This window comes from Myxine glutinosa, chromosome 5 (genome assembly GCF_964187855.1).
Source record: "Myxine glutinosa chromosome 5, kmMyxGlut1.1, whole genome shotgun sequence".
Taxonomy (NCBI): domain Eukaryota; kingdom Metazoa; phylum Chordata; class Myxini; order Myxiniformes; family Myxinidae; genus Myxine; species Myxine glutinosa.
The window spans coordinates 206792449-206818726 of NC_136265.1; the positions used below are offsets into that span (position 1 = coordinate 206792449).

The following is a 26278-nucleotide window of genomic DNA, read 5'->3' on the forward strand; positions in this document are numbered from 1 at the left end:
CTCATTAAATTACTTATTAAATTACTCATTAAATTACTCATTAAATTACTTATTAAATTACTCATTAAATTACTCATTAAATTACTCATTAAATTACTCATTATCTTAACTTACATAGTTTCAGCATTGTATTGATTGCTGAAATATTCCAGGGTTTATACACACCTTAAAAGAGGTATGCGTGGTGTTGCCCCCTCCCACGTTTATTCCTCATTAAATTCCTCATTAGATTACTCATTAAATTACTCATTAAATTACTCATTAAATTACTCATTAAATTACTCATTATCTTAACTTACATAGTTTCAGCATTGTATTGATTGCTGAAATATTCCAGGGTTTATACACACCTTAAAAGAGGTATGCATGGTGTTGCCCCCTCCCACGTTTATTCCAGGGTTTATACACACCTTAAAAGAGGTATGCGTGGTGTTGCCCCCTCCCACTTTTAATTACTCATTACATCGTTTCAATTAAAAACATCGCTTCTACTGCTCCAGCCGCAGCATTCGTCACTTTGTCTGCTCATCCGCATGACCAAAACGAAATAAAGGGAGCTCAACCATTACACAGCGCTTTTAATGGCGCATGCCATAGGAACTCAACGCAATTTCGACTCGGCCAGCAAACGAGCAAATTTTGCAGGATGTTAACTGGAATTAGTCGTGAAAATATATCCAAAATACACAAAAAATACACACCCACACAAATAAACAACATTTATTCCGTTCAACAGAACAAACATTTCCTATATCATGACATGCATGTCTTCAAAATTATATGACCAAGAGAAAAAGTAAAACTAATTAAAACTGCGGGCAGTGATAATCCGGGGACCATACCGCTCCATCCTGATTGGACGGGTGCGTGCTAGAGTCGTTAATAACGACAGTCCAGATCCGATTGTTCAAAATTTCAACTCAATCGATCGAAAAATGAACGCAGGGATGCATTTTAAAGGTGCAGTGGCACTAACTGAGTTGCCACGAATATGGCCACGAAATTGCCAATATGGCCATCACAAAATATTTTCCTTAATCAATTGGCTCATAGCATAACCAATCTGCAAGTATTTCATCCGAAGATGTATCTCTGAGGACTTTTAATTAAATAAGTCATTTATAAATCAACGAGTTAATTTATTAAATGATTAATCAATAAATCAAAATTTTCCTTGACAGCCACATCACTTGGTCAGTGTCATGTCCAAATATCAGCTTCCTTACTCAAAAGGTGCCTGAGTTAATGTAATGTAATTACTGTAATAAGATTACTGCAATTACTGTAATGATTACTGTAATTACTGTAATTACCAGAACTGTAATTACTGTAATTACCTCAGGTAATTACTGTAATGTAATTACTGTAATTTAATAAGAAATGTAATTAATTAAATAAGTACTTCATTAATCGCTAATAATTAAATAACTCGTGAATTCTTATCCGATTTACTTAACATTTGAGTGTCCCCAAAACGTTGGAGCAAAACGTTGCAACAACGAAAGTGAAACGTTGTAGCGACGTTGTGGAAACGCCAGCAAAACACAACATTTGAATGTTCCCAAAACGTTGGAGCAAAACGTTGCAACAACGAAAGTGAAACGTTGTAGTGACGTTGTGGAAACGTTAGCAAAACCCAACATTTGAATGTTCCCAAAACGTTGGAGCACAACGTTGCAACAACGAAAGTGAAACGTTGTAGTGACGTTGTGGAAACGTTAGCAAAACCCAACATTTGAATGTTCCCAAAACATTGGAGCACAACGTTGCAACAACGAACAAAAATCCTTAATTTTCATTCGATTTACTTGAAATTTGAAATTGGATTTACATATCAGTCAATTAGTTCAATTGAATTCCCAATGATCATGTCCGGCCTTGTACATTCCACGAATCCCGCACCAAATTTTCTCATACTCACTCAAATTACATCCATTTCACATATCTGTTCATGAAATTTCACAAATGATCACAAGTAATTATCACATTGCAATGACCTCTAAACATTCCTAAACCAATAAGCTAGTCTGGCGATGCCAAATACCTCACACGTCTGTCATCTTAGAAGTCGCTGTTTGCTTTAGACAAATACTTATCAAAGCCTTCAGACAAACTATTAGCAATATTATTCCTAGGATTAAAATTATTAGGATTATTATCAAATATTTATCAAAATATTAGGATTATCATCAAACCAATGAATGACTCAATTTTTTAATGACTACATCCAAACCTAGATATTTTGAGTTCCGTAACTTTAATACTTCAAATTTTCCATTCCTTCCCTTCCTGATCCTTAGATGTAGGGATGGGTTCTTTTTAGGATCATGTTGCATCGAGCATTATTTTCCAAAACAGTGTGAACATTAAACTACACCATTACCTCTGACATCCCACAATTAACATTAGCTTTCCCATGTCGTCGCGATATGACCTTATAATCCCATAAAACTCTTCGTTGCTTTAACATCCAATATGAAAATTCTCATTTAATAGCAATTCTAATAATTCCGACCATAATTGAAATAAACAACGTCAGAACATCAACAAAGATATGCAACATCTTGGTTGGTCAACGTCTTTATACTCATTTTGCTTGTCTGTCTACTTTTGTTTCCTGGTAACACCTGAATACTTTTGTTTCCTAGTAACACCTAGTTTCCTTGTTACCTCTACCTATGATTTAATAACACTTTCCACAGTTAGACCCATCAAAATTTTTCTAATAATCCTAAATTATTCACCTTCATCCGTTTTTCAACAAAACTACATGTGAAAAATGGAGATTTCATCAGTACTTGAAGGTGTAAAAATTTGACTTTGAAATTTTAAATCAACAAGCATTCTGATATGTGCCTAAACTATCAACAACTATTCTGCCATATTTTGCCTAAATTATGTCCGTAAGTCTTCAGATATATTTTTCTAGGTAATTAGTATCACACCAACACCGAAAATATAATTTCATCTCATAGCAATTTTATATTAAAATAAATAGTATGTCATTTCTCTTGAAACAATCCAGCCATAAATATTATTTGGAAGTCTTCTGCTGTCAGAACACAATTTCTCTGCCGTCAAAGGTTAAAGTTTGGCCTCGGTGACTCCTCAGCTAATTGTCACTTTTTCTTGACAAAAACAAATATCTTTTATATTTATCCCATTAAAATCCCATTACAATCCCATATCTTGTCACCCTTTGCATTGTTGAAAGCAATTAATTCCATAACTCAATTTTACCTTACATCCTTACATTACATTACACCCTTACATCCTTACACCCACTTTTGTCCAAAATTTTTTTATTAGAAGTGAAACAAAATTTGTCTGTACTTTGTCTCATAGAATCCACAGTACCAGCATCGCAACCTCCCATCTGTCTACACCTTGTCACAACTCCAATTCATTCTTCAAGGCACAACCCAGAGTGATTTGAGAACTATACCCAGAGTTCTATACAATACCCAGTTTCAGAGAGTAAACAATTATATACTTTTTCATTATTTTTTTTAAAATCCCATTAAACCTGTTCAAAGAACGTTCATTTCGCAAAATCGAACCAACCACAACCTTCGCCATTAATATCTATTGTAAGCGTGCCGAATCAATAAGTATCACTTTTCCTATGAGCCTCGACCAGAGGGTGGTTGTTACTCACAAACACTCGTCGCTAGCTGTTCCATTGTCTGTTGATTTTCATTCTGCTGCCGATTTCCATTGAGCCATCAGAGTGGAATTTGGAAGTATTATTTCTCTGAGCTCATGAAAGTGGTGACATTGGGTGGTCTGCCATTGCTTTTCCACAAAAGCACTTAATTATTGTCTTTCATTCAACCGTGAAGCATGTCTCAAAGGCTTAGTGATGGACCTGTAAAAATTTGATGCAATTTTCATCCAATCGCCATCTTTCATAATAATTCTGGGCCGGTATGAGATGGGGTTGTCTGTCATGAATTTATTTGTTGATCGAACGAGTTTTAGACATGGCGGGAAAACTGAAAAAAATTATTTATTTAAAACGGGTGTACACGATTGTACACGTGTACGGACCTTACCGAACCTTACCGAACCGGCAAACAAATCGCCTCATGGTGCACTTCATGAGCCGATTTGCCTGCAGACCAGAGTAAGGCTTTTAATACCCAGCGTATAATGTACATATCCTCGCAAGCTCACGAATAATTGAATCATTTAAAACGTTCCATCCTTGGATTACCTATGGACAATCACAAGTCCCACACACCAAATCCTCCATGTATATACACATAACTATTCCCAAGTTCGTAAATCATACTGGACAAAAACAAGACACACTCACCTTTAAAGGTCTTGTATGTGTCCAATTGATCTCAGCGGTGCCTCCATATTGTAGGGGAAGTGGTGGGGTGAGACTCAAGACGCCAATGGTCGGAAACAGGTTTTACAAAAGGTCATGACTTTATTATTAACTGGTTATTCACTTCATTCCATTACCAAATAATATCGTTTAACTCAATGGACCAGGTTAACTCTATCCGCATAGTCCTTCTTGTTCGGCTGCAGCGCCGAACTCGTGGTACGCGTTCATTCCGTCGTGCAGGGCTTCTGAGGATGAGTGCTCTCTCTCAGCGCTGTTCACAGGGTTCCGTTCCGTTCCGTAGGTCAGAGCTTCTGGTGACAAGTCCCTTGACTCATAGTTTGCTCTGGTTTTTATGGGCCTTGTCGCGCTAATCCCTTCTCCGCTAATGCCCCGAGGTCATGCATGCACCGAGTCCTGGCACCAGCTCGCTCCCCTCCTGCTGCGAGTTCCATTTACCAAACGATAGGGGGGTGCTCCAGCCTGGGGCTGTGACCAGGTGGACAAGAGATTACCATGTTCGTGCACATTCTTGGCATTCATTTACGAAATCGTCTATCTGCTTCGTTACCAGTCTTAATCAATGAGTTACCAGTGCCAATCAATAAGTTACACTGAGTTACACTTCCACACAACACAACAATGATCATTTGTGCCAAATTTGGTCGCAATCACATCAGCGGTTTCGGAGAAGTTGCAAGTGTTTACAGACTGAGGGACGGACGATGCGCCATCGCTTAAGTTCACCTGAACTTCATTCCAGGTGAGCTAAAAAGGAGTCGATGTTCATCTTCTTCCTTTAATGTCCAACTTTGTGACCCATACATCAAGATTGTGAGAACCAGGACTCTGTACGGTTCAGCTTTGGTGTCAATTTATGAAAACAAATGTAAAATTCCTTGTCGAGGTTTAGTTTTTATTACCTCACCTGGAACAAAGTTCAGGTGAGCTTATGCGATGGCGCATCGTCCGTCCGTCAGCTCGTCTGTCCGTCCGTCCGTAAACACTTGAAACTTCTTCTCCGAAACCGCTGATGGGATTGCGACCAAATTTGGCACAAATGATCATTGTTGTGTTTCGACTAAAGTTTGTTCAGGACATTAAAAAAAATTGGGGTCTAAGGGGGTTTACCGGGGTCAAAGTGGGTCCAGGTTTGACCCCCCCAAAATAGGAATTTGCTTTTTCCTCAGAAACTACACACACTATTTCGATGAAACTTGACCACAACCTTCACCACCCTTGAGGTACCAAAGTTCGTTCACGGCATTAAAAGAAATTTGCCCCTTTGGGGGTATATGTGTGGGCGGTGCGGGGGGAAGGCCGGGGGGTTGGGAGCGTGGAGGCCGCTACGTCAGGGTTATTGCCCCTACGTTTTGTACTCATAGCTTTCAAATGCAACAAATGTACCAACGCACCAATCGCAAGACCGGGGACTTACCAATGAACGTTTCAGGCGACACGTCCCCAACATCGGTCAGCTGAGCCAAGGTTTTCATGAATCCTGTTGGGACGGAACACGGTTTTATAAGAAAAATGAGAACATCGGCCCTGAGCCTTTGCTCTCGTCAAAGACCCAGTTGGTTATGGTTTTCAGACGTTTTTTTTTACTTCATACAATCTAAAGAGGCTGGCAGGACAGCACTGACCAATGAGCACTGGCTATTCGAGCCAATGAGCACTGGAAAATCAGTGCACCGGCCATGGAGCTGTCTAGCCTGGGATTGAATCTCGACCCAGCTAAAAACTGCCATCCTGGCGTTTCACGTTCAGGGTGATGCACCGATGTGGGTGCCGTCCATTGGCAGGACGACGAGCCGGAGGACCGATCCGTTAGCAAAGACCATTGGTGGACGTGAAAGATCCTACGGTGAATCCCAGGGCGAGTCATCGCCGGCACCCTGGAACAAATTACAAATTCCCGCCACACTCATTCAGAAGTAAAGCCAGACCGGCCGGTTCGTGAAACACTTGGACCAAAACGAGGTGGGCCCTCAAGAAGCTGGGATTTATTTGGGCCGTCAAATACTCGTACGTACTTCATACCATTTAGAGGTAACTGAACACAATCCAAAAGCAAGATATTTTGTTATTACGAGATTAATGTAAACAAATCAGCAACAATTCATTAGATTGTAATCAGAGATAAATAAAAATCAACAACAAACAAGGCATAGGTTTTCAATACAGCATTCTGTGTGTTCCGTCGGTCAGACATAAGTCTTTGTCTGGGTGGATAAAATCAAAGAGCACCTCTGTCGAAGTCTCGAGTGCAGAGTGGCCGCAGACGTAGGCCGTCCATGTTTGGCTCACTGATAACCTGGTTGTCCACGGGCAGGTTCCGGAGCAGCACCTCGTCGAAGAGGGGAATGTCGTTCAGCGCCATGTTGCCTTGAGAATAAAACTAGGTACAAGGGTGAGAATAGCCAGGCTCAGGTGCAATCGTGGTAATGGAATGACAGCAAATAAAAAACTAATGAGAATAATAAAATAACACATTCGCCATAAAACCACGAACATCACCTTTCTTCCACATTCCACATTTATTAATAATCTATATAATAACACGCTTGTTCGTCCCTCCGTGTGCATGTCACGCTCCTTTCCAGCCATTGGCTGGACAGCTGGCCTAACCCACCCGCAAATGTACCCGGAAAAATCATACGGCCTCCATTTTGGTGCTGTGTGAGGCCAAAGACATCTTCAGAGCTGTCATATTCACAATCACCAGGCCCTCCCTATGGTTTTACCCTTCAGTGTAAAACGACCACAGTGACAGTTAAAAGGATCATCTAATATCGAAAGGTTGGAACTGATAGGTGTCACGGACCTTGTTTAGGCAACAGCAGTTATAGGCCTCAGCCTTCAGTACTTAAACTTCAGGCCTCTGGGCCAGTGCAATTGAATCTGTCTTAGCTATATAACCACGATATATTCACACTAGCTGAAGTCGGCCATCTTGGATCTGATCTCGAAACAAAATGTCACACATGTGTAAACCATCATTCTTTATATGTGTGCCAAGTTTGAACAAAATCGGACCATACATGTTCAATAAATGCTTGGGGACACGTTTATATAACAAAATGGCTGCCGGTCGGCCATCTTTGATCGCACCGTGAAACGAAATGATGTGCATATGTACACCATCGTGCATTGTCTATGTCCCAAGAATGAAGAAAATCGGTCCCATCGGTCCATCCCCGAGCACATACATGTCCAAGATACGATTGCGAACGGACGCATGCATGGACGGATGGACAGACGTAGGGGCAGATGGACGAGACACAATCAATAAGCCCCCGTTTCGGACTAAGTCCAATGGGGGCTAATAATTATTTTAGTTACGGGTGGTGGGGAGAGCAAGGGGGATCTCAGTTGTGTGGCTCGATGGTCCCAGTTGAGTGGTTCACTCTCTGGAGACCCGAGCTGTAATTTACCGATGGCTGACACTGGGCTGTGCACGAGATGGCGGCGTCCGGTCTCTTGGGCGGTGTCCGGTCTCTTGGGCGGTGTCCGGTCTCTTGGGCGGTGTCCGGTCTCTTGGGCGGTGTCCGGTCTCTTGGGCGGTGTCCGCTCTCTTGGGGTCCTGGGCTGTGAGGGACGGATAGGCACCATCATTGCCGTGTTATCTAGGCAGCCCTCTGGCCTCCTGCTGCACGGGTTGCACATGCGCTCTCAAGTGCGAGGTAGCACATGGGGCTACACCATGTTTGTAAGACCAATGTTCAAGTCTTCACTTAGCACAAGTGTGCCCTCAATGTCGCGGTGCAATGGAAGGAGAACATGGCTGATTAAAGATGCGAGTGGATCGGAGATGGGGAAAGAGAGACACAAGGCCGAGAGTGACAAGGAATCTAACTAGGCATCCGATTCTGGTTAATAATAAATTATTGGGGTTTACAAACACTTATACTGACACTCATTAAGATATAACTACTGAATAATTAACTCCTCGTTAATCCCCAAGTCATTTTCATAACAATTCCACATCCTTCCCCACAGACTCGTATCGAGACTCAACCGCAGATAGACCAGGACAGGACAGAAATGACAATGCAACAACAATTCTGTCCTATTCCAATACCAAAAGCATTCAAAGTACTGTGTAGTGAACGCGTTCGTGTTCCTAGTCTGTCGGCCAGAATCCTTTGCCGTCAGATGCATCCATCCCCAAGCTCTTACATTATCATTTCTAAATGGAATTTCAATATCCATTAAAAAGTAAACGTCGCTCTGAGAATGAGCATTTCCTTAAAGTGTTGCATAGCAACCAATAAACGATTGTTTTCAAAGTTAATGGAAGAGTGAGGCAACAGTTCCTGGCAGCTGTGCATTGGCCATGGTGCAGCGTGTATAAGGTCAGAGACCAGGCAATGTTTATTTTTGAAATGACAGCAGGCCGGTCTTGGAGCTTGGCAGAGACGCTTGGCAGCGGGCAAGCAGTTTGACGTTATTGACCGGCTGGAGATGCTGGCGGGAGGTCTGGCCAACTCTAACCCAATTTATTATGTCCTTTGGGGAGGAACCCAATGTCTAACCCAATTTATTATGTCCTTTGGGGAGGAATCCCTGGTGTTGGGCTAGCGGCTAGGGTGCCGGCTTAGGATCCTAGGATCCTGGGTTCGAATCTCGGTCGATCGCCGAATTAATGCCAGGGGGGTTGACTCAGCCTGTCATCCTTCCGAGGTCGGCTAATTGAGTACCAGTTCACTGGTAATTCCCTGTTTGTCGTTGAAGGCGGCAAAAAGGGTTGGCGTCAGGAAGGGCATCCGGCCGTAAAACATTGCTTCAAAAAGGGGACCGAAAAACAACAACTACCACGGTCCCCGAAAAGGCCAACCCCCGCTTTGCGGGGAAAAATGGCCTCTAAACGGTGGTTGGTTGGTTGGTTGGTTTGGGGAGGAAACTTTGGATGGTGCGGAGGAGAGAATCGAATCTAAACCCGAGTGCATATAACTACAATAAGGCAATTCTGTGTGGGGGCATCTGATAATTATAGAATTGAAAACGGCTGGGCAAATCCCCACCACCAAATTTTGCATATGGGGCACCCAAGGTCAGATCATGGGCACAGAATAATTCTCACCGCTTCTCCCCGGGGGAATGTGGGGAGACGACTTGCGATTTTCATCTGTACACGGAGAATAGTGCAAGTAGCTTAACTACTCAGCCATATCAGAGGGAGCCGGTATTGACACAACAACCCCCACCCCGCCTTCCGCACCACCACCACCTAAACAAGACCCGATCGCAAAATTCCCTAAAATGCCAATTGGTCCCATGCAATTTGGACGTTAAATTTCGTTTGGTCCTGTGCCCCCTCTGCTCTCTTAGACCTGTCAATCTGTTGCTGCTACTACCAATGTCAACTGCTTGGGATCAATAGCCCTGATCCTTCTGGTACTCCTGCTGCTCCCCGCTGATCTGAACTGGACTCCGTGTGAGGGCACCCGAATTGGCCTCCATGTGATGGCACCTGGCCTCCTTGGTGTCTGTGCCGGCCTCCTTGGTGTCTGTGCTGGCCTCCTTCCCAGCCACCATTCTGTTTATCTCCACATTCAAGTCCTCCATGGCCATTATTTGTCTTATCTCGTGTGCCTTAAGAGACACCATCTCACTCCTGCATGAAGCTGAGCTGCTGGGTGGCATCTTCACTGCACACCTTACCAGCCACTCTATCTCGATCGATGTCACTCTGACAAATAAATGCCCGTCCTCTTTTGGGCTAAATTCGACCTCCACATCGTTTTATTTTATTTTGAAAAAGAACACAATTAACCCCTAAAGTCCAAAATGTAAAACGAATTTCCCGACACCAACAAATTGACATTTTAGTGAGGGTAACGATCCCACTCGCTGACGATCAATTTGTAATGGGCTAGCTAGATCAATTTGACGATCAATTTCTCTAGCAAGTCACGTTAGACCACTGTAAAACTAACTAAAAAGATGTGGAGCGGAGGCAAAACAGCGCATATTCCACCAAAATCCGGTTGCATTTCATTCAGTTGTACCACATAGATGTTTCAGCACGTGTGGAAGGATTTACTTACGCCGAAGGACAAAATCGCACATCAAAATGCACAGAACTTTGTCATTAAAGTAACAGGTTTAACTAGGACGGCACTCCCTAGAGCGCATACCTCCGGCAGGCTGAACAGTTTATGTTTTCTATCCCACTGTTAGGCCGGATCTGGATTCGGAGCTGAACCAAAATATAATCGGCTTGTTCTCGTCACCAAACCAATTCATCCACCAAGTTTTTTCCTAATCCGTCCACACTTTTCTAAAATCCCACCAAGTTTTTTCCGAATCCGTCCACACATTTCTGAAATCCCACCAAGTTTTTTCCGAATCCGTCCACACTTTTTTGAAATCCCACCAAGTTTTTTCCGAATCCGTCTGCACTTTTCTGAAATCCCACCAAGTTTTTTACGAATCCGTCCACTTTATTGAAATCCCACCAAGTTTTTTCCGAATCCGTCCGCACTTTTCTGAAATCCCACCAGGTTTTTTCCGAATCCGTCCACACATTTCTGAAATCCCACCAAGTTTTTTCCGAATCCGTCCACACTTTTTTGAAATCCCACCAAGTTTTTTCCGAATCCGTCCACACTTTTCTGAAATCCCACCAAGTTTTTTCCGAATCCGTCCACACTTTTCTGAAATCCCACCAAGTTTTTTCCAAATCCGTCCACACTTTTTTGAAATCCCACCAAGTTTTTCCGAATCGGTCCACACTTTTTTGAAATCCCACCAAGTTTTTTTCCGAATGTCATCATTTGGTCCTTGTCGCACATCCAAACTCTCCATCAAATTTCATGTCCCCCCCTCACTCACTACTGTTCCTTTTGTCTCACTACTGTTGCGTCCTGATCTGTTCAGTGTGCTAGCTCTTCCATGAGCCTCAACTCTGTATACACAAAAACTACTGAATAATTAACCCTTTATTAACCCCCAAGTCATTTTCATAATAATATGTTCAAATAACTCTCGCATCAGTGGTACGACCCGGAATTATTTGGCTTGAAAATAAACAAAAGGCTCGGTGTTTGTAAGGCCTGGCACGATGTCCCAAAGGTATGTGCACTTAACTTTGAGATGTCTAGCCTGGGATTGATCCTCGACGTAGCTAAAAGCTGCCATCGCGATGTTTTGTACGCAGGGCCTTCCCTCGGATGAAAGTGAAAGGTGCGAGGAGAGCTCGGCGGGTGAAGTACCAACCGAGAATGAAGGTGTGGAGGTTGAAAGAGGTGACAGTAAGGGAGGCATTAAAAGAGAGGCTGAGTAGGGTCGAGGATGATGTGGTTGAGCTTAAAAGTGGTTGGATGTCAATGAAAGCTAGTCTGTTGGGAGCCGTTGGTGAGGTATGTGCATGGACAAAAGGACCACCGAGGCACTCGGAAACATTGTGGTGGGATGATGAAGTTGGAAAGAGGATTGACGAGAAGAGGAAGAAGTTCAAGGAGTGGCAGAAGGCGAAGGGTCCGGGAGCAGAAACAGCAGAGCATGAAAGTTATAAGGCATCCAGGAAGGCTGCAAAGAAAGAGGTAGCAAAGGCGCAGGAGGCATGAAGGAAAATGTTTGGAGAACGCTTGGATTCCGAAGAGGGTCAGAGAGCGGTATTCAGGATTGCAAAGCAGATAGCGAAAGAGAGGTGTGATGTGATGGGGGTGAGTTGCTTGAAGGATGAAGTGGGACAAATCGTTGTCGACCAGATGGAATTAAAGGAAGATGGAAAAGATATATGGAAATGCTGTTGAATACAGAGAATGAATGGGACGGCAACATCGAGAGTAACCCAGTTTTAGGACCGGCAGAGAAGATAACTGAGAAGGAAGTTGAGGAAGCGATAAAAGCAATGAAAGGTAGAAAAGCGGGAGGGCCGACGGGAGTTGTGGGAGATATGTTGAAGGCAGCAGGAAGTTGGGGTGTGAAGAGAATGACAGAGATCTGTAATCTGGGGGTGAAAGAAGGCCGCATTCCAGTGGATTGGGAACTGAGTACCCTCGTCCCTCTATACAAGGGGAAAGGTGACCCTCTGGAGTGTGGCTCGTACCGAGCGATAAAGTTATTGGAGCATGGAATGAAGGTATTGGAAAGGGTGTTGGAGAGGAGGATAAGGAAGAAAGTGAAGATCGACGAAATGCAGTTTGGATTTATGCCAGGAAGAGGAACGACAGACGCGCTTTTCATTGTGAGGCAGTTGCAGGAGAAGTACATGGAGAAGAGGAAGAAGTTGTTTCTTGGGTTTGTTGATCTGGAGAAAACATTCGATCGGGTTCCACGCAAAGTATTGACATGGGCAATGAGGAAGTTAGGAGTAGAGGAATGGTTGATCAGAGTAGTGATGGCAATGTACAAAAGAGCGCGCACAGCTGTAAGGACGGGAACAGTGGTGAGTTTGAGGTGAAGGTGGAAGTGCATCAGGGGTCGGTACTAAGTCCACTACTATTTGTAGCTGTGATGGAGGTGCTGGCTCAGAACGTAAAGGAGGGTTTACCGTGGGAGTTGTTGTATGCAGATGATCTGGTGTTGATTGCGGAAAGTATGGATGGACTGAAGGAAAAGATGAACAAGTGGAAGGAATGTATGGAGACAAAAGGTCTGAAGGTGAATATCGGAAAGGCGAAGGTGATGGCAAGTGGTGAAGCATGTGGTGAGGTGGAAAGAACTGGGAAGTGGCCGTGTGCTGTGTGTAGGAAGGGTGTCGGAGTGAACTCCATTCAATGTACAATGTACGCTGAGTGGGTTCATCAAAAATGTAGTGGTCTGAGAGGGTCATTAACCAGTGTGGCAGCTACATTCAAATGCAAGGTGTGCACAGAGGGAGCTGCAGATGGAGGAAATGATGAGTTGGATCTTGGAGACGGCGTGAAGCTGGAAGGTGTGAAAACATTTTGCTACCTCGGAGACATGCTGAATGGAGAAGGTGGATCAGACTCGGCAACGGTTGCTCGAGTGAGATGTGCATGGAAGAAGTTTCGGGAACTGAGTGGCATGCTGACGAGGAGGGGAGTGTCGTTGAAGCTGAAGGGAAAGGTGTATGCTGCATGTGTGAGAAGTGTTATGATTTATGGGAGCGAGACATGGGTAATGAACGTAGAGCAGCAACGAAGATTGGAAAGGGTGGAAATGCAAATGGTTCGACGGATGTGCAGAGTATCTTTGAGAGAGAGGAAGACAAATGATGAATTGCGAAAGATGATGGGAATAGAGCCTGTGATTGATGCTGTGAAGAGGAACAGGTTGAGATGGTTTGGTCATGTGTTGAGGAAGTATGAAAGTGACTGGTTGAGAAGAGTGATGGAAATGAATGTGGAAGGAAGTAGAGGACGGGGAAGACCGAGAAAGACTTGGCTAAAGATGGTGGAAGAAGAAATGCGGGCAAGGGGGTTAACAAGGAGAGATGCAGAAAATAGGGCAAAATGGAGAAGATTGTCATGGGGACCGCAAGGCTAACCCCCGCTCTAGCAGGGAAAATGGCCTTAAAATGCATGTTGTTGTTGTTGTTGTTGGCCTTCCCTCGGATGGACGTTAAACCGGAGGAGGTGTGCACCGGTTGTTGATGGATGTTAAAATCCTTTCGTGAAAAGGAGGCAGGCGAGTTATCTCCAATATCCTGAAAAAATACGACAAATTCCTGCCCTGACTGAACGACTGCCGACAAGGTAATGGCAAACCACCTAGCACACCTGTGTACCAAACGACGTACCCAAACCACCGATTACTGTTCCTGGGAGGACAAAAAGGTGATCTGTATCAAAACGAGACAATTAAAAGAAATCTCAAATTAAAGATCAACAGGTTGAGGATAAATATATCAGAGATCTTGAGACAATTATAAAAGGAGACGATTTGAAGAGAAAAATATTTGCGATTTTATTGCTTCACAAAAGTTATAGCAACGTCTTCAATCGAAGGAGTCAAAACGAAGGTTGAACGGTTAACGTATCCGACAGTTTGCTGGGTTTGTTTTGAGGGAACGTTGGGCGAGGAATGCAGCAATTGTAATGCTCTTCAATGATGCCAAACACCTGAATCAGAAAGTGACGTTCGATATGACAGCTCAGGTTGGTATGACGTACGTGGCACGGTCGGCCAGGAAACTACCTCGTTTCTGTACTATTACATACAGGTCCATTAAAGAGCAGAGCAAAGCAGGGGTACAGCACCAGCGGTTAAGGGTGCTCGATATGAAGGGGGGAGGGGGGAGGGGGGGGGAGGGGTGAGGCCCGATGGAGTCAGGGGAAAATTTCCCCTAAAAATTTGTGCGGGGTTTTCCCCACACCCCAAAAGAGCGAGGGGAATGAATGGGCAGAAGAGGAATGAATGGTGAGGAGAGGAATGAATGGCGAGAAGAGGAATGAATGGGGAGAAGCGGATGGATGGGGAGAGGCGGAATGAATGGGGAGAAGAGGAATGAATGGGGAGAAGAGGAATGAATGGGGAGAAGAGGAATGAATGGGGAGAAGAGGAATGAATGGGGAGAAGTGGAATGAATGGGGAGAAGAGGCATGAATGGGGAGAAGAGGATTGAATCAGAGAGGAATGAATGGGGAGAAGCGGAATGAATGGGGAGAAGAGGAATGAATGGGGAGAAGAGGAATGAATGGGGAGAAGAGGCATGAATGGGGAGAAGAGGATTGAATCAGAGAGGAATGAATGGGAGAAGAGGAATGAATGGGGAGAAGAGGATTGAATGGGGAAAAGAGGATTGAATGGGGAGAAGAGGATTGAATGGGGAAAAGAGGATTGAATGGGGAAAAGAGGATTGAATGGGGAGAAGAGGATTGAATGGGGAGAAGAGGATTGAATGGGGAGAAGAGGATTGAATGGGGAGTAGAGGATTGAATGGGGAGTAGAGGATTGAATGGGGAGAAGAGGATTGAATGGGGAGAAGAGGAATGAATGGGGAGAAGAGGATTGAATGGGGAGAAGAGGCTTGAATGGGGAGAAGAGGATTGAATGGGGAGAAGAGGATTGAATGGGGAGAAGAGGATTGAATGGGGAGAAGAGGCTTGAATGGGGAGAAGAGGATTGAATGGGGAGCAGAGGATTGAATCAGAGAGGAATTAATGGGGAGAAGAGGCTTGAATGGGGAGAAGAGGATTGAATGGGGAGTAGAGAATTGAATGGGGAGAAGAGAATTGAATGGGGAGAAGAGAATTGAATGGGGAGAAGAGGATTGAATGGGGAAAAGAGGATTGAATGGGGAAAAGAGGATTGAATGGGGAGTAGAGAATTGAATGGGGAGAAGAGAATTGAATGGGGAGAAGAGAATTGAATGGGGAGAAGAGGATTGAATGGGGAGAAGAGGATTGAATGGGGAAAAGAGGATTGAATGGGGAGTAGAGAATTGAATGGGGAGAAGAGAATTGAATGGGGAGAAGAGAATTGAATGGGGAGAAGAGGATTGAATGGGGAAAAGAGGATTGAATGGGGAGAAGAGAATTGAATGGGGAAAAGAGGATTGAATGGGGAGTAGAGGATTGAATGGGGAGAAGAGGAATGAATGGGGAGAAGAGGATTGAATGGGGAGAAGAGGATTGAATGGGGAGAAGAGGATTGAATGGGGAAAAGAGGATTGAATGGGGAGTAGAGGATTGAATGGGGAGAAGAGGAATGAATGGGGAGAAGAGGATTGAATGGGGAGAAGAGGATTGAATGGGGAGTAGTGGATTGAATGGGGAGAAGAGGAATGAATGGGGAGAAGAGGAATGAATGGGGAGAAGAGGAATGAATGGGGAAAAGAGGATTGAATGGGGAGAAGAGGAATGAATGGGGAGAAGAGGATTGAATGGGGAGAAGAGGATTGAATGGGGAGTAGTGGATTGAATGGGGAGAAGAGGAATGAATGGGGAGAAGAGGATTGAATGGGGAGAAGAGGATTGAATGGGGAGAAGAGGATTGAATGGGGTAAAGAGGATTGAATGGGGAGTAGAGGATTGAATGGGGAGAAGAGGATTGAATGGGGAGTAGAGGATTGAATGGGGAAAAGAGGATTGAATGGGGAGTAGAGGATTGAATGGGGAGAAGAGGATTGAATGGGGAGTAGAGGATTGAATGGGGAGAAGAGGATTGAATGGGGAAAAGAGGATTGAATGGGGAAAAGAGGATTGAATGGGGAGTAGAGAATTGAATGGGGAGAAGAGGAATGAATGGGGAGAAGAGGATTGAATCAGAGAGGAAGTAATGGGAGAAGAGGATTGAATGGGGAGTAGAGGAATGAATGGGGAGTAGAGGATTGAATGGGGAGAAGAGGAATGAATGGGGAGAAGAGGATTGAATCAGAGAGGAAGTAATGGGAGAAGAGGATTGAATGGGGAGAAGAGGATTGAATGTGGAAAAGAGGATTGAATGGGGAAAAGAGGATTGAATGGGGAGAAGAGAATTGAATGGGGAAAAGAGGATTGAATGGGGAAAAGAGGATTGAATGGGGAGAAGAGGATTGAATGGGGAAAAGAGGATTGAATGGGGAAAAGAGGATTGAATGGGGAGAAGAGGATTGAATGGGGAGAAGAGGATTGAATGGGGAGAAGAGGATTGAATGGGGAGTAGAGGATTGAATGGGGAGTAGAGGATTGAATGGGGAGAAGAGGATTGAATGGGGAGAAGAGGAATGAATGGGGAGAAGAGGATTGAATGGGGAGAAGAGGCTTGAATGGGGAGAAGAGGATTGAATGGGGAGAAGAGGATTGAATGGGGAGAAGAGGATTGAATGGGGAGAAGAGGCTTGAATGGGGAGAAGAGGATTGAATGGGGAGCAGAGGATTGAATCAGAGAGGAATTAATGGGGAGAAGAGGCTTGAATGGGGAGAAGAGGATTGAATGGGGAGTAGAGAATTGAATGGGGAGAAGAGAATTGAATGGGGAGAAGAGAATTGAATGGGGAGAAGAGGATTGAATGGGGAAAAGAGGATTGAATGGGGAAAAGAGGATTGAATGGGGAGTAGAGAATTGAATGGGGAGAAGAGAATTGAATGGGGAGAAGAGAATTGAATGGGGAGAAGAGGATTGAATGGGGAGAAGAGGATTGAATGGGGAAAAGAGGATTGAATGGGGAGTAGAGAATTGAATGGGGAGAAGAGAATTGAATGGGGAGAAGAGAATTGAATGGGGAGAAGAGGATTGAATGGGGAAAAGAGGATTGAATGGGGAGAAGAGAATTGAATGGGGAAAAGAGGATTGAATGGGGAGTAGAGGATTGAATGGGGAGAAGAGGAATGAATGGGGAGAAGAGGATTGAATGGGGAGAAGAGGATTGAATGGGGAGAAGAGGATTGAATGGGGAAAAGAGGATTGAATGGGGAGTAGAGGATTGAATGGGGAGAAGAGGAATGAATGGGGAGAAGAGGATTGAATGGGGAGAAGAGGATTGAATGGGGAGTAGTGGATTGAATGGGGAGAAGAGGAATGAATGGGGAGAAGAGGAATGAATGGGGAGAAGAGGAATGAATGGGGAAAAGAGGATTGAATGGGGAGAAGAGGAATGAATGGGGAGAAGAGGATTGAATGGGGAGAAGAGGATTGAATGGGGAGTAGTGGATTGAATGGGGAGAAGAGGAATGAATGGGGAGAAGAGGATTGAATGGGGAGAAGAGGATTGAATGGGGAGAAGAGGATTGAATGGGGTAAAGAGGATTGAATGGGGAGTAGAGGATTGAATGGGGAGAAGAGGATTGAATGGGGAGTAGAGGATTGAATGGGGAAAAGAGGATTGAATGGGGAGTAGAGGATTGAATGGGGAGAAGAGGATTGAATGGGGAGTAGAGGATTGAATGGGGAGAAGAGGATTGAATGGGGAAAAGAGGATTGAATGGGGAAAAGAGGATTGAATGGGGAGTAGAGAATTGAATGGGGAGAAGAGGAATGAATGGGGAGAAGAGGATTGAATCAGAGAGGAAGTAATGGGAGAAGAGGATTGAATGGGGAGTAGAGGAATGAATGGGGAGTAGAGGATTGAATGGGGAGAAGAGGAATGAATGGGGAGAAGAGGATTGAATCAGAGAGGAAGTAATGGGAGAAGAGGATTGAATGGGGAGAAGAGGATTGAATGTGGAAAAGAGGATTGAATGGGGAAAAGAGGATTGAATGGGGAGAAGAGAATTGAATGGGGAAAAGAGGATTGAATGGGGAAAAGAGGATTGAATGGGGAGAAGAGGAATGAATGGGGAAAAGAGAATTGAATGGGGAGAAGAGGATTGAATGGGGAAAAGAGGATTGAATGGGGAAAAGAGGATTGAATGGGGAAAAGAGGATTGAATGGGGAAAAGAGGATTGAATGGGGAGAAGAGAATTGAATGGGGAAAAGAGGATTGAATGGGGAAAAGAGGATTGAATGGGGAGAAGAGGATTGAATGGGGAAAAGAGGATTGAATGGGGAGTAGAGGATTGAATGGGGAGAAGAGGAATGAATGGGGAGAAGAGGATTGAATGGGGAGAAGAGGATTGAATGGGGAAAAGAGGATTGAATGGGGAGAAGAGGATTGAATGGGGTAAAGAGGATTGAATGGGGAGAAGAGGATTGAATGGGGAAAAGAGGATTGAATGGGGTAAAGAGGATTGAATGGGGTAAAGAGGATTGAATGGGGTAAAGAGGATTGAATGGGGAGAAGAGGATTGAATGGGGTAAAGAGGATTGAATGGGGAGAAGAGGATTGAATGGGGTAAAGAGGATTGAATGGGGAGAAGAGGATTGAATGGGGAAAAGAGGATTGAATGGGGAGAAGAGGATTGAATGGGGAGAAGAGGATTGAATGGGGAAAAGAGGATTGAATGGGGAGAAGAGGTTTGAATGGGGAGTAGAGGATTGAATGGGGAGAAGAGGATTGAATGGGGAAAAGAGGATTGAATGGGGAAAAGAGGATTGAATGGGGTAAAGAGGATTGAATGGGGAGAAGAGGATTGAATGGGGTAAAGAGGATTGAATGGGGAGAAGAGGATTGAATGGGGTAAAGAGGATTGAATGGGGAGAAGAGGATTGAATGGGGTAAAGAGGATTGAATGGGGAGAAGAGGATTGAATGGGGAAAAGAGGATTGAATGGGGTAAAGAGGATTGAATGGGGTAAAGAGGATTGAATGGGGTAAAGAGGATTGAATGGGGAAAAGAGGATTGAATGGGGTAAAGAGGATTGAATGGGGAGAAGAGGATTGAATGGGGAAAAGAGGATTGAATGGGGAAAAGAGGATTGAATGGGGAGAAGAGGATTGAATGGGGTAAAGAGGATTGAATGGGGAGAAGAGGATTGAATGGGGAAAAGAGGATTGAATGGGGAGAAGAGGATTGAATGGGGAGAAGAGGATTGAATGGGGAAAAGAGGATTGAATGGGGAGAAGAGGTTTGAATGGGGAGTAGAGGATTGAATGGGGAGAAGAGGATTGAATGGGGAAAAGAGGATTGAATGGGGAAAAGAGGATTGAATGGGGAGTAGAGGATTGAATGGGGAGAAGAGGATTGAATGGGGAAAAGAGGATTGAATGGGGAAAAGAGGATTGAATGGGGAGTAGAGGATTGAATGGGGAGAAGAGGATTGAATGGGGAGAAGAGGATTGAATGGGGAAAAGAGGATTGAATGGGGAAAAGAGGATTGAATGGGGAGAAGAGGATTGAATGGGGGAAAAGAGGATTGAATGGGGAAAAGAGGATTGAATGGGGAAAAGAGGATTGAATGGGTAGTAGAGGATTGAATGGGGAGAAGAGGATTGAATGGGGAAAAGAGGATTGAATGGGGAGAAGAGGATTGAATGGGGAAAAGAGGATTGAATGGGGAAAAGAGGATTGAATGGGGAGTAGAGGATTGAATGGGGAGAAGAGGATTGAATGGGGAGAAGAGGATTGAATGGGGAAAAGAGGATTGAATGGGGAGAAGAGGATTGAATGGGGAAAAGAGGATTGAATGGGGAGTAGAGGATTGAATGGGGAGAAGAGGATTTAATGGGGAGAAGAGGATTTAATGGGGAGAAGAGGATTGAATCAGAGAGGAATTAATGGGGAGAAGAGGATTGAATGGGGAAAAGAGGATTGAATGGGGAGTAGAGGATTGAATGGGGAGAAGAGGATTGAATGGGGAGAAGAGGATTGAATGGGGAAAAGAGGATTGAATGGGGAGTAGAGGATTGAATGGGGAGAAGAGGATTGAATGGGGAGAAGAGGATTGAATCAGAGAGGAATTAATGGGGAGAAGAGGATTGAATGGGGAAAAGAGGATTGAATCAGAGAGGAATGAATGGGGAGAGGAGGAATGAATGGGGAAAAGAGGATTGAAATAGAGAGGAATTAATGGGGGAGAAGAGGATTGAATGGGGGAGAAGAGGATTGAATGGGGAGTAGACGATTGAATGGGGAGAAGAGGATTTAATGGGGAGAAGATGATTGAATGGGGAAAAGAGGATTGAATGGGGAGAAGAGGATTGAATCAGAGAGGAATTAATGGGGAGAAGAGGATTGAATCAGAGAGGAATTAATGGGGAGAAGAGGATTGAATGGGGAAAAGAGGATTGAATCAGAGAGGAATGAATGGGGAGAAGAGGATTGAATGGGGAGAAGAGAATTGAATGGGGAGAAGAGGATTGAATGGGGAGAAGAGGATTGAATGGGGAGAAGAGGATTGAATGGGGAGAAGAGGATTGAATGGGGAGTAGACGATTGAATGGGGAGAAGAGGATTGAATGGGGAGTAGAGGATTGAATGGGGAGAAGAGGATTGAATGGGGAGAAGAGGATTGAATGGGGAGAAGAGGATTGAATGGGGAGAAGAGGATTGAATGGGGAGTAGAGGATTGAATGGGGAGTAGAGGATTGAATGGGGAGAAGAGGATTGAATGGGGAGAAGAGGAATGAATGGGGAGAAGAGGATTGAATGGGGAGAAGAGGATTGAATGGGGAGAAGAGGCTTGAATGGGGAGAAGAGGATTGAATGGGGAGTAGAGAATTGAATGGGGAGAAGAGAATTGAATGGGGAGAAGAGAATTGAATGGGGAGAAGAGGATTGAATGGGGAGAAGAGGATTGAATGGGGAGAAGAGGATTGAATGGGGAGTAGACGATTGAATGGGGAGAAGAGGATTGAATGGGGAGAAGTGGATTGAATGGGGAGTAGACGATTGAATGGGGAGAAGAGGCTTTAATGGGGAGAAGAGGATTGAATCAGAGAGGAATTAATGGGGAGAAGAGGATTGAATGGGGAAAAGAGGATTGAATCAGAGAGGAATTAATGGGGGAGAAGAGGATTGAATGGGGAGAAGAGGATTGAATCAGAGAGGAATGAATGGGAGAAGAGGATTGAATTAAAGAGGAGGAATGTGCGCGATGGGAGTGAAGATGCCTGTTGTACCATAACACTGTTATTAACACGGATTGACACGTTAATGTTACAAACACCGTGCTCGTTCCGATTACAACGCTTTGATCCGCTTCGTGGTATATATAGAGTCGTGAGAGGGTAGTTTGATCCGCTTTGTGGTATATATAGAGTCGTGAGAGGGTAGTTTGATCCGCTTCGTGGTATATATAGGGTCGTGAGAGGGTAGTTTGATCCGCTTCGTGGTATATATAGGCTATGCCGCTATAGGGTCGTGAGGGTAGTTTGATCCGCTTCCTGGTATTTATGGAGTAGTGAGAGGGTAGTTTGATCCGCTTCGTGGTATATATATATAGAGTAGTGAGAGGGTAGTTTGATCCGCTTCGTGGTATATATATATAGAGTAGTGAGAGGGAAGTTTGATCCGCTTCGTGGTATATATAGAGGAGTGAGAGAGAAGTTTGATCCGCTTCGTGGTATATATAGAGTCGTGAGAGGGTAGTTTGATCCGCTTCGTGGTATATATAGAGTCGTGAGAGGGTAGTTTGATCCGCTTCGTGGTATATATATAGTCGTGAGAGAGTAGTTTGATCCGCTTCGTGGTATATATAGAGTAGTGAGAGGGTAGTTTGATCCGCTTCGTGGTATATATAGAGTAGTGAGAGGGTAGTTTGCTCCGCTTCGTGGTATATATAGAGTAGTGAGAGGGTAGTTTGATCCGCTTCGTGGTATATATAGAGTAGTGAGAGGGTAGTTTGATCCGCTTCGTGGTATATATGGAGGAGTGAGAGGGTAGTTTGATCCGCTTCATGGTATATATAGAGTCGTGAGAGGGTAGTTTGATCCGCTTCGTGGTATATATAGGGTCGTGAGAGGGTAGTTTGATCCGCTTCGTGGTATATATAGGGTCGTGAGAGGGTAGTTTGATCCGCTTCGTGGTATATATAGAGTAGTGAGAGGGTAGTTTGATCCGCTTCGTGGTATATATATAGAGTAGTGAGAGGGTAGTTTGATCCGCTTCGTGGTATATATATAGAGTAGTGAGAGGGTAGTTTGATCCGCTTCGTGGTATATATATAGAGTAGTGAGAGGGTAGTTTGATCCGCTTTGTGGTACATATATATAGAGTCGTGAGAGGGTAGTTTGATCCACTTCGTGGTATATATAGGGTCGTGAGAGGTTAGTTTGATCCGCTTCGTGGTATATATAGGGTCGTGAGAGGGTAGTTTGATCCGCTTCGTGGTATATATAGAGTAGTGAGAGGGTAGTTTGATCCGCTTCGTGGTATATATAGGGTCGTGAGAGGGTAGTTTGATCCGCTTCGTGGTATATATAGAGTAGTGAGAGGGTAGTTTGATCCGCTTCGTGGTATATATAGGGTCGTGAGAGGGTAGTTTGATCCGCTTCGTGGTATATATAGGGTCGTGAGAGGGTAGTTTGATCCGCTTCGTGGTATATATAGAGTAGTTTGATCCGCTTCGTGGTATATATATATAGAGTCGTGAGAGGGTAGTTTGATCCGCTTCGTGGTATATATAGAGTCATGAGAGGGTAGTTTTTTTGTTTTTTTTTGTATACAAGATCGAGGCTCGTGAAAGAGCGAACATTAATCACACAGAAAGACAAACAGACACATAAAACAAATAACATCGGGAGCGGTAGACAAGATGGGGAGAGAGGGGGAAGGACACAAACACAACATTTGAGAGCAGGGACCGAGAGACATGGAGACATCGAGAGATCTGTGGGAGGGAGAGGGCTTTGGGGGGAGGCATGTGAAGGGGGGGGGGGGGTGTGGGAGAGGTATAAACATATGGACACTGCCAGGACTTCCAGGAAAGAAGTTGGAATTTCAAACAAGGTGGATCTGGGGTGAATTAGTGGGGGTAGAAAAGATCAAGGTTTTGGATGGGGGAAGATAAGAGATGGTGGTGAACAGCTGTTTTAAAGACCTGGAGGGAGGAGTGGGATTGAAGGGAGTGTGGGAGTTTGTTCCAGAGGCGGGAGAAAAGAGGAATGAAAGAGTGAAGGTGAGCAGAGAGCCGAGATTTCGGCAGTTTAACCATCAGAGGGTTGCTGGCAGATCTTGTGCGACCTGTAGGAATATTTGGGGGACAGAGCACAGAGAGAGCTGGGGGAGCAAGGCCGGAGAGGAGTCGGTAGAAGACAGAAAGACCACCTACCCTGCCTGCGGTGAGTGAGTGAAAGGCCCTCAGAGATAGCTTCATCGCGGGAGATTCCATTGATTTTGAAAGCTTTGGATTCAACAGCGTGAAGCCGAGCCAGGTGTGAGGCAGGAGCACCAGCCCATAGGGGAGAACAGTATTCCATTGAGCTGCGGATGAAAGCCTTGTATGTGGTGAGGACTGAGGAGCTCAGGTGTGCCGAGGAAGGACTTCGCACGACGGAGGATGCCCAGTCGGCGACTGGCTTTGGAGGCCAGCTTGGAAATGTGGTTTTCCCAAGAAAGATCATGGCAGATAGTGAGACCCAAAAGCTTGAGCGACAGAACTTCTTGGAGAGGATTGTTGAGAAAGTAGATGGGAGGGTTGTCCAGTCGATCTTTTCGGAGAGACATAGTAAGAGAGTGAGATTTGTCAGGATTGAAAGACATGTTCCACTTGTTTGACCAGTCTGTGATTTTGTCCAGGTCTTCAGAGAGTGAGGAGGCTGCAGACTGCCGATCTGAGGGAAGAGGAATGGAGCGGCAGAGAGTGGAGTCATCAGCAAAGAGATAGAGAGGATTTTCCAGAGAGTCGGAGAGATCATTGATAAAGACCAGAAAAAGCACAGGGCCCAGCACACTGCCTTGGGGAACTCCAGGCTGAACAGGAAGGGGAGATGAGAGAAATCCATTCAGGGCCACACGTTGACTACGACCAGAGAGGAAGTCCGCAAGCCATGCATGGAGATTTCCATGGATACCATAGGAGGAGAGTTTGGTGAGCAGAGCTGGGTGCCAGACCGTATCGAGGGCACGTGATATGTCAAGGGAGACAGCTCTGATTTCCTGTATGGCATTGAGGACCTCCATCCATTGTTGAGACAGCAGAAGCAGCATGTCCAGAGTAGAGTGACCTGGTCTGAAACCAAATTGATGATCAGAGATCAAGCCATTGGAGAAGAGGAAAGATTTCATATCCGAAGCAATGATGGATTCCATGACTTTGCTGATAATTGGGAGCAGGCTGATTGGTCTGTAGTTGCAAGGATCTGTTTTTGCACCTTTTTGTGTAAAGCGGTAATGTTAGCTGATTTCCAGGATGCTGGCAGATGACCTTGAGCAAAAGATAGGGTGAAAAGAACAGAGAGAGGGTGAGATAGAGCGGCAGAGCAGGATTTTAGGACCCGTGGGCTGATGCCGTCTGGTCCAGTTGCAGAATCAGAGTCGAGGTTTGACAAAAACTCCTCCACCTTGTCAGGAGAGAAGGACACAGAGTTCAGGAGCAGTTGGGTTCGACTGGGAAAGGTGGGAACAGAGAGAGATGGGTTTGGGACTAAGGATTTTGAGGCAAACACAGAGTTGAGGCATTCGGCTTTGTCACGTGCGATGTCAACTGTGTGGCCATTTGAGGTAAGGGAGGGGATGGAGGGGGAACAAACACCAGAAACGGATTTGACCAGACGCCACCAGGATTTGGAGGAAGGAGACAGGTTTGAGAGTTTATTCTTGAGTGAGGAGAGATAGTGCTTCCTGGCACTCCTGAGGGTAGACACACACTTGTTCTGAGCTTGGTGGAAGGAACTGAAATTGCCTTCAGTTGGATTAGCCTTCCAAGAGGCAAAGGCAAGTTGTTTCAGGGCAACTGCCTCACCACAAGATTCAGTGTACCATGGACGGGAGGAAGGGTAAGACAACTGAAGGCGAGATGGGATAAATCTGTGCATGAGAGAGATCAGTTTGCTTTGGAAGAATTCCCAGGAAGAATTGATGTCAGAGGCCGTGGAGATGGGAGACCAATCCAGACGATTGATGGCTGCTTGAAGACCATCCCAGTCGGCCTGAGTGAAATGCCAGACTCGTCGACGCTGAGGAGGCTCTCTGAGAATGGCCAGAGAGATGTCCACTTTGACAAGCACATGATCAGAAGAACCGATTGGAGCAGAAGAAGAGCAGCAGACATTAGCAGGGAAGTTTGTCATAACCAAGTCTAGAAGAGAAGATACTCCATTGGCTGAGATCCGGGTCGGGAAATTGACAGATTGTGTCAATCCCAGTGAGTCACAGAAGTCCTTTGCTGAGGTGCCATGACTGGTGAGAGAGGTACCCACACCCAACCAGGTGGCATGATGACAGTTGAAGTCACCACATATGAGGAAGAGAGAGTTGGGATGAGTGGATAGAAGTTGGTCCATGTTGTCAGACAGTGAAATGTAGATCGAGTCATCACTGTTTGGGAGACGGTACAGAACACATATGAACAAAAGGTGGGAGCGGAGAGGAAGCCGTAGCCAGAGGTACTCCTGGGGGTGAGGAGGAAAGAGGGCAGTGCAAGGAGAGTGAGGAAGAGAGTTTTTGATAAAGATAGCCACCCCACCACCAGGCCGAGGCTCAGGTCTATCATACCGGAGGAGGGAGTAACCAGGAAGAGATATTAAGGAATCAGAGACATCTTGAGGGAGGAAAGTCTCTGTTAAGC

The 26278-nt window shown here is 44.9% G+C and overlaps 1 protein-coding gene across 2 annotated transcripts in view; it reads right to left on the bottom strand.

Moving 5' to 3' along the window:
* GNPNAT1 (glucosamine-phosphate N-acetyltransferase 1) overlaps nt 1-26278 on the bottom strand; it is a 56659-nt gene that overhangs the window by 24927 nt on the left and 5454 nt on the right. For both annotated transcript variants that reach the window (XM_068115017.2, XM_078779403.1), the window contains exons 2-3: nt 6587-6737; nt 5775-5837 (exon numbers count right to left, since the gene is read on the bottom strand). In XM_068115017.2, the coding sequence (XP_067971118.2) occupies nt 5775-5837; nt 6587-6719 (196 nt within the window). In that variant the 5' untranslated portion in view covers nt 6720-6737. The remainder of the gene's footprint in view (nt 1-5774; nt 5838-6586; nt 6738-26278) is intronic.